At 44.8% G+C, this 14466-nt stretch overlaps 1 protein-coding gene across 2 annotated transcripts in view; it reads left to right on the top strand.

Moving 5' to 3' along the window:
- LOC6553768 overlaps positions 1 to 14466 on the top strand; it is a 71886-nt gene that overhangs the window by 3270 nt on the left and 54150 nt on the right. For both annotated transcript variants that reach the window (XM_026979036.1, XM_015154180.2), the window contains exon 2: positions 8177 to 8625. In XM_026979036.1, the coding sequence (XP_026834837.1) occupies positions 8382 to 8625 (244 nt within the window). In that variant the 5' untranslated portion in view covers positions 8177 to 8381. The remainder of the gene's footprint in view (positions 1 to 8176; positions 8626 to 14466) is intronic.

Below are 14466 nucleotides of genomic sequence, written 5' to 3'. Positions count from 1 at the left end.
AGCTGCATGTCGCCGCCCGCCGCCCGCCGCCCGCCGCCCGCCACCCGCCGCCTGAGATTTTGCCATATGCCAGTGCAATCGGCTTGGCTTTGGCTTTACCGCTGGCACCCACATGCAATCTATACGTATAGTACTATTTCGTTGCCTACATTCCTGCGTTCCCCTTTGATTTCACTTCGATTTCAGTTGAGTTCAATTCGTTTTGATTCCGTGTTACATGTCGGCAGTTTGCCATGTGCCAGCTGCCTGACAGCCAGATCAGCCAGCCAGCTGCTGTTGGTACACTTTATGTCATTTTTTGATTTATGTGTGATTAGTATTGGCCGTCCCTCGTCTGCTCGGCTGTCAGTTGGAGCCCAGAATGGGGCAAGTGAGATTTTCCATTTGTCTGGCTGGCTCTCTTGCCAGTTGTCATTTCGTATGAATACATTACAAAATCCGAGAGTCTGTCTCCGCTTCACCTACTTTCAGCAGCTCTCGGTTGACTTTTTGTTCCAGCAGCAGTGCAGCTGTAGAAGCGGAGGTCGGATTCGGTTTCACCCCTTGAATTACACGCCTCGATGTTTCTGTAAAATGTGCAAATGAAGTCGCCGTAAGAAATTCCCAGGCTGACACACATGGAGCGAGAGATTTGAACAATATAAACAATGACAGGCCATAAAATATGCAAGCACCCTAAATACCTGCAAGCCCTAGGTGGTTTCTGATTCAGTTTCAGTCCTTGTGAGTCCCTCGATCCTTCCATCCTGCCATCCTGCCATCCTTCCTTGCTTCGACTGGGAACTGTGTTTGCTTGCCCAATTCCGATTGCTGATGTAAATGTCAGAATAAATAATAAATACACTGTGCTGTGCCTTCAATTTCATAACGCTGCGCAGTTTCGTGACTTTAACGAGGCTTTAATTTCAGAGATTATGGATTTAATCCGCTTTTAATTACAGGCAACGTTCCTGCTCTGCTGCTCCTGCTGCTCCTGCTGCCGATGGTTGTGTATAATTAAAGTATCAAATGTGTTAATTGATTATGCAATTAGCGGACCGGGCGTGTTAGTTAATTAAGCGTCGATGAATAAATTTATGGCATTTATATATCCATCAATGGGCTCCACTTACAATCGCCATGAGTGGGGGAGAGGTTTATTAAATTACGAATGCCCGCAATTGAGAGCACTTGAACTATTAGTTTATGTGCCGTAAGCATTCATTCATTCATTCGCATTCAGATGGGAAACTCCTTGGGTTCCTCTTCCTGCTTTCTGCTTTCTGCTTCCTGCTTTCTCCTCTCTCGCTTCTCCTTTCTCCTTCTTCATCCTTCTCCGGCTTCTTTCTGTTCGTTTTGCTGCTCTGCTCCGCTGCGCTCTCATTTATTCATACGTGCGCTTATTGCAATGTTCATTGCTTCATATTCATTATGGCAATGGAGCAATGTGCGTTCGCTTTTCCAGACAAGAGCACGTGTATGTGGTGTGTGTGTGCGTGTGTGTGTGTCCGATACGTTCGATAATCCAATAAATATTTATGAAGCACTTTATTGGAACAACACTGAATTACTTTATGGCAGACGTATGTATGCATGCCCGTCCGTACGGCGTACACACGTGTCTACTGCTGCCATATGCAGCAGATCCAGGAGCAGAATCGGCAGGAGCAGGACCAAAAAACTAACAACCAAGCAGCAGCTACATGCGGAGTCGGAACAAAAAGGAACTATAAATTCGGCATTTGGTGAAGTGCTGCTCGGCTGCTCGGCTGCTCGAGCTGCTCCTCCACATATTGCTCATACGCACCGGGGTGCGCTTTGATGCGGTCACTTTGGCCAGACGTGGCTTGTTGGCTCGTTGGCATTTTGGTTTTTAATATTTTTAAGAGCCCTGGCTGTGGGCTCCACTGCCGTCCAACACTAATTGCCTCTCGTTCCCCATAAATGAGTTCTTGTGTGCGTGTGTATGTGGGCAGCACTCATGTTTAAATTATAGACTGTCGACTCAAGTGATTTGGAGGTAAACTGCTGCTGCAGTTTGTTGACCCAATTAATCTGCCGAGCACTAAGCACCTGGGCCAAGACGGTCTATATCTATGCACAGTTTGCATTGTTAACTTCCCGTCAGGGGTGTGATTGCGTTGAAATGACGTTTGCTTTACGACCCCACAAGTCCAGCGATATGTGTACAAATAGATATATATAGCCTGCAAATGACAGCGGTTGAATGATTTAGCCTTGCTAAGGTTTGGTCGTAGATAATCGAATTTGAATCCATAAGCCACACAAATGAATTTAAATCGAAACTAAAACATCGATTTCTACAGTTGGTGTCGAGCAAACGGCTCTTGAAATAAAATTTGTCAACTCTATTAAATATTCTTTTAAGGCCATACGCAATTTAAAACACGAATTTTCCAAATAAACCATTTTATAAGTCCTTTATTGTTGGTTCGGTTATGGTAAATAAATATTCTGGTATTTATAGGATTTGCTATGGGTAAATAATTCTGCGAATTGGATACTGACCTGCAAACAAGAAATCTAGTTTAATTATTGTTATTCAGCTTATTGCTAACAATAACTTGCGTATTAGCCCGCAATTATGGGCGCCATGGTATTTTTCGGCGACCAAAAGTAATTCTATTATTTTGACCGCAACTGTGATAGTAGTTTTTGCGATTTCCCGCTGCTAAACAAATTTAAAGGCAAACACAAGTGAATGCACCAATGAAATCGACAAAATCAATGCAAGTGCAAACATTAAATGGCAACACGACAATGACAAACAACAATAGCTCCAAATATGAATGATGTGATGGGGCTTGACACGGGGCGTGGCTGTGGTCGGAGTTTTTGGGGATGTGCTGCACCCCACCCCACCCCAGCGAGTTTAAAATTATTGACCAAATTTTCGGGCAAACACACCGCAAAAACGAGCACAAGAGCAAACTATGGGAACAATGCATAACTGGGTCAGTTTGACATGTCGTTGTCGCAGCCAGTCCTGATGGCCTCTAGCCCTCCCTTTCGCTCCATTAGCGCCCTCCCTTTCTTTCCACTGTCATCCATCTCCCTCGCACTCCGTCCGCAATATTTGGCAGTGCATGTGGACGGCCAAGGAGGACGCGGCATGGCCGACGGAATGGGGACGAATGTCAATGCATAAAATTCATTCAATGACTTTTGCAGCTATTTTTCTTCTACTTTCATGGTGGGGCATTGCAGCGTGGCTAAGCCAGGGTGGACCTGCCAAGGGTGGGGGTGGGGGGTCCTGGAAGGGCAGACAAATAAATTGCAAGACATGCAATAAGACGGGGACGAACCGAATGTGTGTCTCTGGCTTGTCTAGCTGCCCGCCTGCTCTCCTTCGTGTATGCAAATAAAATTGTACACGAAATTGACTTTATGCAGGCGCCCATATGAGTTCACACTCACAGCCATATATATAAAATACATATGTGCATTAGGGTGGACCAGTATTACCAATCTTGTCAAAGGGCACAATGATTTCGGAAAAATGTTTTGTTTTACGCTTGGAAAGCCAATTAAGCTGAACAAAACTTGGTTCTGGTAAGATGTGACAAGCGTAAGTGGATATACGAGATATTTTCAATTATAACAATGAATTGAAACCGCGTATTCCGCGCACCAGAGGTCCACCCCCGAATGTGAGTGTGTGCATATTTTGTGGGACGTTAGTGCGAGACATGACTTTGACTAACGTTGCTGCCGCATGTAAATGGCACCATGCCGCATGCCGCACGCCGAGTCAGCCGAAGCGGCAGCCCAGACCTGGACCTGGACCCGATCCCGATCCCAATCCCAATCCCTAACGCAAACCGTACTCCAAGCCCGAGCCCAAGCCCGTGCCGCATTGGAGGAGACCATGCCACACGTTTCCCCGTAATCATCCATTATCCTAATGCCAGGTCCATGTGCCCAGGTCCCCCGAGTCTGCAGCAAGTGTGTGTGTACACTGGCCGATTGGATTATGCCTTTAGCCTGCGTACACTGCTCGACTTTTCGTGGCCTTTGCAGCGACATTTATTAATGATGCGACCGGACTTTGTATTTGGGCCCACTTGGTTGCAGTTGCGCAGCCCCAAAACTATTTGCGTAATCGTTTTAATTGGCCCATTAAGGGAGGCAATCGATCGATGTGGGTAAAACTGTAAAATCGAAAAGGGCAAAGGACTAAATCCAAGTCCTTCTGCGTCACTTCAACTGCGGGCAATTAGGGTGAGCCACACTCCTCCCCCATTCACCAGCTATAATTTAAATGTTTGATTCATTTCCAACCCATCCCACTATCCCGGTGAAAATATTCGTGTACCTCTGACGACATCTGCTGTGATTCTCAGATAGTTACACGTACATTGTGCTGGGTAGGTGGGGTCCTGAAATCAATACTCATAAATTAAAGTCATAAAATGGCAACACACCAATACAGCAAAACAGTCATACAGTAAATATAAATAGAAGCCAGACACGAATTTTCAAGTGCCACCATCAGTCTGCACGTCGAAATCAATCGATTCACGTGTCGTGCTGCTTGTCGTTCCATGTCTGAACTCTGAAGAAGGATATGGCCCAAAGGACAAAGTTTAAAGCCCAAGTAGGGAACCTAAATCGAACAAGAGATCTAAGTGCGCTTTCTAATTACCATGTGTACTCTGCTGCTCTCTTTGAATTAGCTAAGATGAGTTGGCTGGCACACCAGGAATCTGGATCAGCACAGGTCGCACAAGCTTGCGATGGCAGGGCACTTGACAGCATCCGCAGACGCGACCTTCAGGCCCATTTAAACTTTCACAAACAATAAAAATCGCCCTACATAATACATGAGTCCGTGTTACGACCCCGTGACAGACAGACAGCCGAAATAAGTTCTCTGGGCTTGGATACGTGGCTTTATCCCCAACAAGCCAGCGCGGACTGAAATGCCGAAAACAAGTTTTGCATTTGAAGGGGCAAACATTTGCGCACTCATTACGAATCTGATTGTTTACCCGCCCACTACAACAACTTTCGCCCTATTAAAATTTCATTAGAGTTCCGCTCTAGCCTCTAATTATGAAGGGAGTTAACCAGACAGTTGACCAAAAACACGAGGAAACTTTTCCTATGAAAGAGTTTGAGAGAGATAGTAACCAAATTTAACGCTTAGGAGATACGATAATAGATTAATATTGTTTGCACTTGGTTCTTTCATATAACTCATTTCATTGCCTCGTCGTTTATACAGTTTACCTTAATTCAATCAATGCTGCCCCTTAACTTTAGAGTAGTTAATTACCCTGGATCACAATTAACTTTGCCAGTCGAGTACTTTGCGGCTCGAATTGCATTTGTCATGCATAGAAGACGTTCCGGAAGGCAACAAATGTCACTCGACACTGCGTCATTGTTGCGACGTCAAGGTGCAACCGCATGAGAAGGAGCTCTCAAAGGACTGCGTGGGAGGGGAGAAGGGGATAGGGTATCAAGTTGTTATGTTGCACATAATTATATCAGAGCCGCGAAAGTTTCTCGACAATTTCGTTGAGTGCCACTCAGCCAGCAGGCGAAGGAGGAGCAACTTTTATGAGATCCTGACACTGGCAGGCGGCTAATTAGATATTCTATCGCCCTATTTAATGCACTCGACTCCCGGCCGGCATTCTAGGGATTCTTAGCAAAGTGTTGTGTCACATCGCCCCGCTCGACTTACTTCCCCACCCCGCTCCCTTTGCCAACGATTGTTATTGCCGGACTTAAGAACTAAAGAATTCCAATTTAAATCGAATTTTCGGCATGGCATGTGAAAGGCATGTGGCATTCTCTCTATTTTCCAGGCCAAGCCTGGCCAAGTGTGTCGATGCAGTGACTCGGAGAGCTTGACATACAAATTTGTGGTACATTTATTGGCTTGTTTGGTCAGCCCACACACATATAGATAGCCAAAAGATAAAGAAGGCGGGGTCCAAGGGGCAAGATATTTAAATGTTAAGCTGACTCTCAAAGTCAGGGGCCATTGACACACATATTTGCACAGCTGGTGAGCCTGTGAGCCTGGTGAGACCGGACTTTCGGTTCCGCTCCAAGATCCTGGCAGTAAGTCCTGGCCATGGCCGTGCGGTCGAGTCCTGTGCACTCTAATTTGCTTTATTTATTGCACATTACCAGACCAGACCAATTGCAGGGCAGAGGCACAGATGGGCACAGATGGCCGCCTTTTGGCTTCAACGATAACTTATGCAAAATGTTGAAACTTTAAATAAATAAACTTTGAGGCGGAGGCTGCACTGCTCTTGTGCTGTTCACACGTAACAATTTGCGAGGTAAACATGGCTTTATTTTAGTTTCAATTTTCGCTTCGTTATTTTTCCGCACACACACACGCACACACACACACACTTACACACCCGTGCACAGACAAAGGGCGACTGTTTGTTTTCAGATTGCAGCAGCGCGTTGCAAGTTGTCTTTGCCCGTCGCCGCCGTCTTTTTGCCGCCATTTTACGCTCGTTATGGCAACACTTTGGCTCAAAAGCAAACGACAGCCCTGAACACATCTCAAACGGCGGCCGCGTTTGCACAGCGAGAAAAAAGTCAGGGGGATGGGTATGAGAACGATCCTGCTCCTCCGTCGAAGGAGGCAACTGCGGGCTGCCTAGATGGCTGGCTGCAAAAAATCATTTCAAGCAGAAACAACAAGGGAAATGCGGAAAACGCCTTCGCGCCTCTCCTTCTACAGGAGCCGCTTTCCAGTCACATTTTCCACCTAACCCCCGGCCGTTTGTTTGCCTGCACTCGCTCCGTTGACTGGCAACTTTCGTCGCCTCGGCCTTCGTCCTTCAACCTCTCGCCACCCACACACACCCTTACACCCACGAAGCCGACGTGATTGACTGCACTGCGACGTGTCTGATTCACAGAGAAAAAGATGGAGGTGTACAATTCTCGCTTTAAAATGATTCTTGGGCTGCACACAATAGTGTGGAAATACCTAATCCTACTGGAATGTATGTTGCATATATTGTTATAAAACTAGGATGTCAAATCGAACAAATGATACTATTGGGCTGAAAAAGGATTCACGTTGGAAAAAGAGTGCGCAATTAAAGAGAACGTCGTACTTAGAAAGCTTTCTACTTGATTTATTTTCGAGCTTACAGGTCGTAAGTTGAATTGATTTTTCACCGTGTTCCTTGTTTGCCTTTTTTATCTTGTCGGGTAATAATTTTCCTTTCCTGCTCCCAAAGATGCGTGTTGCATTTGCCTGTCTGCCGTCGGTCGTCTGTCGTCTGTCGCCGGGATTTGTTTACATGATTGCGCACAGGAGGAGTGTCTGCCCCTCCACACTTCCTTGGCTGCTTACAGATTTTCCCTTATTCGTAGCCTGCTGCATTAGCACTCGAGTGTTTGCGTTTCCTTTGAGCCAAATCGCAGCAAATTATATTTTTATTGATTCGGCAAACATTTGAGCTGCGCGATTTGCCCGATAAAGGCGCTGCTAGAGTGGCCAAGTGAATTAATTTTCCCGCTTGGGACTTTACAGTTTGCTTTGGTCTCGGTGATGATGTGCACACTGCATATTGCGCATACGCCACCGACACGGCGGACTTAGATAGCGGAGCGGTAGAACCAAAACCGCAGAAGGAATAACAAAAACAACGGCAACAACAGCAACAGGAAGAGGAAAGCGGCGGTAGCCACAACTTTTCGCATTTACCAAAAACTTTTCAACATTTTCTTGTTACCCGCTTGTCTTCTTCGTTTTGCAACATGGCCATAGACATAGACCCACTGAGCAAATTGTAAATGAAAAAGTTTTTATGTTATTCAGTGTTTGCAGAGGGCGGAACCGCCGTCTAGCCCTCTCTTTCTGCCCCTCTCGTGCCCGCTCCTTCTTTCCTCAGCTGTTGTTGTTGCTGTCGTTATTGCTGCATTATGTCTATTGTTGTCTATATACATTTTTGTCGAAAGTAATTGTAAATGCTGTTCATAGTTTGACTGTCGACGTGATGTCCCTGTCCTCTTTATATTCCCTTTTGCATTTGCTGCAGCACTCAATTCGGGAGTTTTCCATTGCCCAGTTTCCCAGTCCCCAAGTTTTCCTAACGCAGCCATCTTTTAAAGTCAACATTTTGGCATTTGGCGAAGGGAGTTTGTTGTTAAATGCTCGGCTTAAGTCCCCAAATATTATTTTAAGGCAAGCGAAAGTATTGCAGTTCTGCAAGTGAAATAAACACATACCAAAGCTCAAGGCATGTGTGAACTACGACAACTGAAAATAATGCCGCACAGTGCTCAAAACGTAAATTAAGCCACCAGCGACAGTGGTGCAAAAACAAATAGAAAAACAACCACCTTTTACCAACATTTGAAGTGGCGGACGAGGAGGCTACAACCACAACATGACCCGCTTTCGCATAAAAAACCTCAAAATCCTCTCCTGCTGCCTCAGCCTGTGGGTGGTGCTCTTCGGTGGAGCCCTGCACCTGGCGCAGGGCAGCGAGTTCCCCGAGCGCGAGTGCTGCGACCTCACCACCACCTCCACGGTGGGTCCGCTGCCCATGCCGCCCGCCGCGCTGCCCACCGACAAGTCGCTCTCCTCGGCCACAACGGCCTTGGAGACGGATCTGGCCATCGGACGATCGGGTAAGTGGTGCACTGGCTGCACTGGAACAACTAATTCCATAAAACATGTTTCAAAAATATAACTTTTTCTAAGAGCAACGTAGTTAAATCAACTAGATAACAATAGGTAAATAGGTTAAAGTTAATATAATACTTGAACTTCTCTTACAACTTTCTTAGACATGACGGAAATTATTTATGATACATAAATACGTCTAATCATAGGTTGAGATCCCAACTATTTATCTTTAAAACATAGCCACATTTCTTCGACTGCATTGGTCGGCGGCTTGCGGTCCATCGGCTATTCATAGTGCCACTAAAAATGGCCCAGTCTAATTGCCAAGCGATATTTAATGGCTCAATGAGCAGCAGGACTCCCCCAGAGGGTTCGGCAATAGAGAGATAGTGGAGGACATCATCATCACTAACGCTCCAATTAACACAATGACCTTTCGCCAGCCATCGATGCAGCTGAGTGGTCCCAAAGCACCCACGGGGCCGCCAGGGGTTAACATGGTTTTGTGCCATGCCACTGCGGTGTGGGAACAATTTGAAATTCAAAGCAAACGTCAGCCGTAAAACAATTTATATTCACTTTGAATTGCGGTTTTGTTTCGCATTTCGCATTTTATTGTGCGGCACGACTGCCAGATACTCGTATATAGACAGACTGAGAGGATGTAGTGCGGATATAGAGGGTTATGGTACGTGTGTGTCTCAGTTTCTTGCTGCCAAGTTGAATCGTATTAAATGTTTGCTGAGCGAAGCTACGTGCCGTAAACAGCAGCAACAACAATTGGCTGCCACACACTAAGTAAATTCAGAATTCAATAGAGCTTTTTACCCAGGTTACAGCATATTTTCTATGTGCTTTCTAGGTGTGCGGCAGTGTTTTTGCACAGATTGCTGGATGCAATTCAAACAAAAATAAAACTGCCAAAGCCAAGTCGAAATGGGTACGAAATATCTAAATTCCATTAAATAGTTTTTCCGCAGGGGAAGCGATTACTAGCCATTTAATTGCACTTCTTTCAGTAACTCTAAGAAGTTTCTCGGTCTGAGTGTACAAAACTTTTTTGGCCCACACAATCGTTAGCTTTGTATGCATCCTTAAATGTTAAATTAGCCACGAATTAAAAATGTCAGTTGAAAAAGTTGAAGGCTCCACTCCGCTCCACTCGACTTCGCAGGACCTCCAACTTCTCATCCTGTCCATTTCCCTCCGCAAACTCCAACAAACTAGAACTATGTAACAAACTACAGTGCATTAACCCAACAATTGCAGTGGGCTGAGTGGAAATCAATACACGCACTTAGTAGGGGGTTCATGTCCTCGTAATTGAGCTTATTAAATAATCACAAATATCGATTGGCTTCGGTTCGGTTCGGTTGATTTCTGCTTGCCACTCAAACTCAAAGGGCCGGGGCATTCGCATGAAAAGGACCAATTGCCCATCGCAAAATGCGAAATGTTAAAAAAGTTTATTATGCAACAAACTTGATTGACTGACTGACTGTCAGGCGGGGACATAACTCACACACTCACAGTTGCAGGCACAGACACAGGTTGGCAGGATAAATTAGTCATTAAACGACGCTCTCAATGAGCCAGACGCATTGAGTGCAGTGCAGGTCAAGAGAGCACTACGAAATCGGGGATATGGGGACTTCGATGGGGATGGGGTGAGCTACACAGGGAAAAATACTCCGACTCGGAGGTAAGACTAGCCTTGTATGGTAAAAACCATGCTCACATAAAGACTCTTTGAAAGCCAATTAATCAATCAAACTAGTTAGCATGGCTATGATTTGTGCGAAATCAATTTCATTTCGAAACAAAGGCCAATAACTTTGACCTGTGATAAAAAGAAACTTCTTGACGTGCATTTTGCAGGATGAAAGGCGAAGCGACTGGCAAAAGGACATAGTCCTTACTGCAATGGGTTTGACGTTGAGGGACATAAAAATTTCCGTTCTATGTAAGCGGCTTGCCTTTTTTCCTGCTGCTCCTAACAATGTTACTTGGACATATGTTGGGTGGCAAAGGCTGGGTGGATACAAGTAGGGGAAACGTGTGGAACGTCGAGAACATCTTGCAGTTTATGTATATGGCCTTTAGATTGAGTTTGCACGAATGTACACAAGTTGTTCGAATTCGCATTTGAATGGGAAATTTCTTTTAGTGGCCGACGAGGACGACGGATGTGCCTCCTTGAGCTGTGGACCTCCGGATCTCTCGGTCTGCATGTCCATCTGTCTGCATGCCTGTCTGTCTGTCTGTATGTCTTTCTGTTTGTCGTTGGGCTTAGCCATGACATAAGATTTTAATCAGCATAAAATTTTCGATATTCCGTTATTTCTTCGATTGCTTTTCCCCTTTTAACATGTGCAAAAAAATGGAAAATGGAATATCATATTTAACATTATTTTCCTTATTTATTCAAGTCCCGGCTGTTTAACCTATTTGCTTTCATTTTGTATTGGTTTAATGGGGTCGGTTGCCAGTTTTTCTATTAAATGGGTAAATTCTGTTGAAAACAGTGTATTCAGTTGAAGCAATCAAGGCCTTGTTCTGTAAATCTATACTGAAATAGAGGTCAATAATGGTAGAGAAAAAATGCTGAGCTAGTATTTGTTTTTGTTATCTCTCATTTAATTTTGTAAACAGGAAAATATGTTGAATAAAATTGTTATTAAATCTTAAAGTCAGAAGAGAACCTGCAGTTGCAGTAAAATACTCGTGAGAACAGGTCAAAATGGCAGTGCTTAAATCTTAAAAGAAAGTTAGCCTTAAAGGACCAAAGCATTGTGTTGGCTAAAATATTGTTGCAACCGCATTTCCTCGCTAACACGCTTACCCTTAAATCGCATCAATTTTAAACGCAACAGACACTTCACTCCGCACACAGACACACGGACACGGGCACTGGGCACAAACACTCGTAAGTTATTCCACCTTAATTATATTGCAACACCCCGACTCGACCCCAGGCCCCGTCCACTTCTTGCGCCGATCCCAGCCGAACCCACCGATTGCGACCCACTCCAACCCATTCCGACCCAATTCGAGGCACACATCGCGCCCAGGTGCCTGAAGGTCCATGTAACACAATGTTTTATGTACTGCCCATGTGTGTGTCTCGCTGAGAGTGTGAGTGTATGTGCATGTGTGTGTAGTGGCGGAGTGGCGGAGTGTGCGTGAATTAGTTATGAAGCCAAAGTCAAAGTGGGTCAGCAGCAGCTCTTCCTTTCCCGCTGCAATTCCGCCTCGAGTTGCCGCCGTTGCATTCGAGTGTGGCCATATTTTTAGAGCGCCGCCAATGCCAATTTAATGTTATTGCGTATACGTGCCGTTGGCCAGCATTATAATAGTCGGTGCGTAGTGTGTGCACGGCAAAAATTGACAATATCAGCTCTTTGTGGCAGCCCTAAGATGGGTTATGACATTTAAGTGGTATACCAGTTTGCGTTGGTAATTTTGACCTTTTGGACAACTTTTATGTATCTTCGTTTCAAAAATGTACACTGTATGCCTTCGGCATCAAAGAAATTGTAATTAATTCGTCGCCGTATTGAAAACTCGTTTTGTTCTCAGTGCCTTTGTGCATTATTGTGCGTTTGCAGGAGTTAAAATTGTAATTAAATTCAACACCCGCACATGTGTAATGTAAATTATGTATGCGTGTCACAGCCGTCGTGCCGCAATAAAATGCAACACGAGGCAAAGGAACCACTGAACTGCAGCTGCCGACACACATTTCAATTTGTAGGACACTCGACCAAAAAACAGAGCCCGAGAAGAAGGTACAAGCTCTCGCCACTTAACCTTCTGCCTGAAACAGACCAACTTGAGATGGCGATTGCGATGAAGGTGGTGATGGTTATGGCGATGGCATCCCGCTGCCATGAGTGCGACCTTCATCAAATCAACGAAAGGTAGCAGTCTTTGCTGTTGCTTTCAGCTGCGCGCTGTTTGCCAGGCAAATTAAAAATTCAGCACAAGACACGGGGGCGGAGACGACTACGACCTCAGTGCGATGCCAAAGGTTGTTCGCGGCTGTTGGTCGACTGGTCTCGTTCTCGACCTGTCTCGATTTCACTTGAAATGGAAAAAATGCTGCCAGGCGGAGGACTCCAAGGGCGTAGGGCACTGAAAGCAGAAAAAAGTAAATTAAAATTGTCTGTTTATTTGCACAAAATTCCGGCAAAGCAAAGAATTAAATATGCTGACTTGCGAGTCCTTTAAAGTCAGCTGTGTGTCAGAGGCGGATTTGGGTGGTTCTTAAGGGGTTAACACACTACCAACAATATTCGTAGTTATAAAACTGCCCTTTTCAATAAGATATAAAAAAATATTATTTGTCGTTGCTATTATTTATTGCTCGTGCAAAATAAATTAATGAATCATAAGGCCAAAGTAGTGCTTTGAGTTAATCGCATTAATGAAATGTAAATAACATAATGGAAAACCCAATTAAAAACGCGCAGTAAAAGAGACATTTTTATTATTTCTGCCATTTCAAAAGAATCCCCCAAATAATGCAAGGACTCGCTCCTGGCAAGTGTGACTGTGGCGAAAGTCAAGGCTGCTAATTAAGTGCTTTTTTGGGGTTAAATACACATACGTATGTATAAGCAGCTTCCGTCACAGTTACAGCTCGGGCTTAAGCTGGGATTTATCCAGCCGATTCCGACTGTGCCGGGCACAAGCTATTAAGAGTCCTTTACTTTCTGCCTCTGTGTGTGTGCTGGCTGGATCATGTTTTAAGCTGCTGAGCTTAACATCAATTTTTGAGAGCTTACTCCTTGTCTGTATGAGTTTGTGAGTGCGGATAGAAGGCCTGGGCAAAGGAAGAGAACTTATATTGTTGCACTGCCTCGTAACTGGCGGATTTTCTCATTATTAAACTGGAACCCATCTAATTAGGATGCGGTATTCCCGCACACATACATGCATATTCATCTCGCGTGCGGCATTTCGTTAATGACACTTTAATGTGCTACAAAATCAACTGACACAGCTGGAAAAATAAATCACATTTTTAGCAGCAACATTTTGAAATAGAGCCTCCGTAGGGCGCGTATGCCACAAACATATATCACCGCCTCGCCCTCCCCCACTCGTCACCTATCAAAATTCACTTTTCATATAGACCCATATAGACCCTGCCCACCGGGAGCTCTGTCTCTATGTCTGAATGTCGGTCGGTTTGACTGACTGGATGGCACACATTTAACCCGCACGTAGTCGCAATTTTAATATAATAGCGGGCTGAAGCGAAGACGAGTCGCCGAGTTAAAGGCATATATATCAACGACCTAGTAAGCATCTTTATACAATTTCATGAGGCTGTCGGCACACGCACACGCACACGCACACGCTCTCTCACACCAGTACAAACACACCCACACACGGACACGGAGGACACCTGGCGACGCAACCGCGCACTTTACATAAATTTGTTATGCATATAAAATTAAAAGCATTTTTTAGTCGCTCGTCCCGGCAGTGTTGATATTTTTATGGCAAATACTCGTAATTTGTAACTCTCACACAACTCGATAACTTCAAAGATACGCAGATAATCAGACGAATGGAGAGCGGCTTGAATCCGAAACAGATACCCGCACTCACCGAAAAATTCCTCGGCCGCCAAATGAGCAAAGTTTTTCTTTTATTTGATTTGCACGAGATTCAAAGGGAAAGCAACTGAATCGCAACTGTTTGCCTACGTATCGTATTTTGTTGGCTCTTTCTTTTTGGCCCAAAACAAACGGCGGAAAGTTATGTTCAAATGAGAGAACACAACGAAAAGTCATACAAATTTGCCGAGCAAATGGTGGAAATATTAACACGCG

The sequence above is a fragment of the Drosophila erecta genome, unplaced genomic scaffold (assembly GCF_003286155.1).
Source record: "Drosophila erecta strain 14021-0224.00,06,07 unplaced genomic scaffold, DereRS2 tig00000000-arrow-pilon, whole genome shotgun sequence".
NCBI classification, from domain to species: domain Eukaryota; kingdom Metazoa; phylum Arthropoda; class Insecta; order Diptera; family Drosophilidae; genus Drosophila; species Drosophila erecta.
Note: the sequence above shows the minus strand (reverse complement) of the source record. Positions and strands in the feature narration are given on the sequence as shown.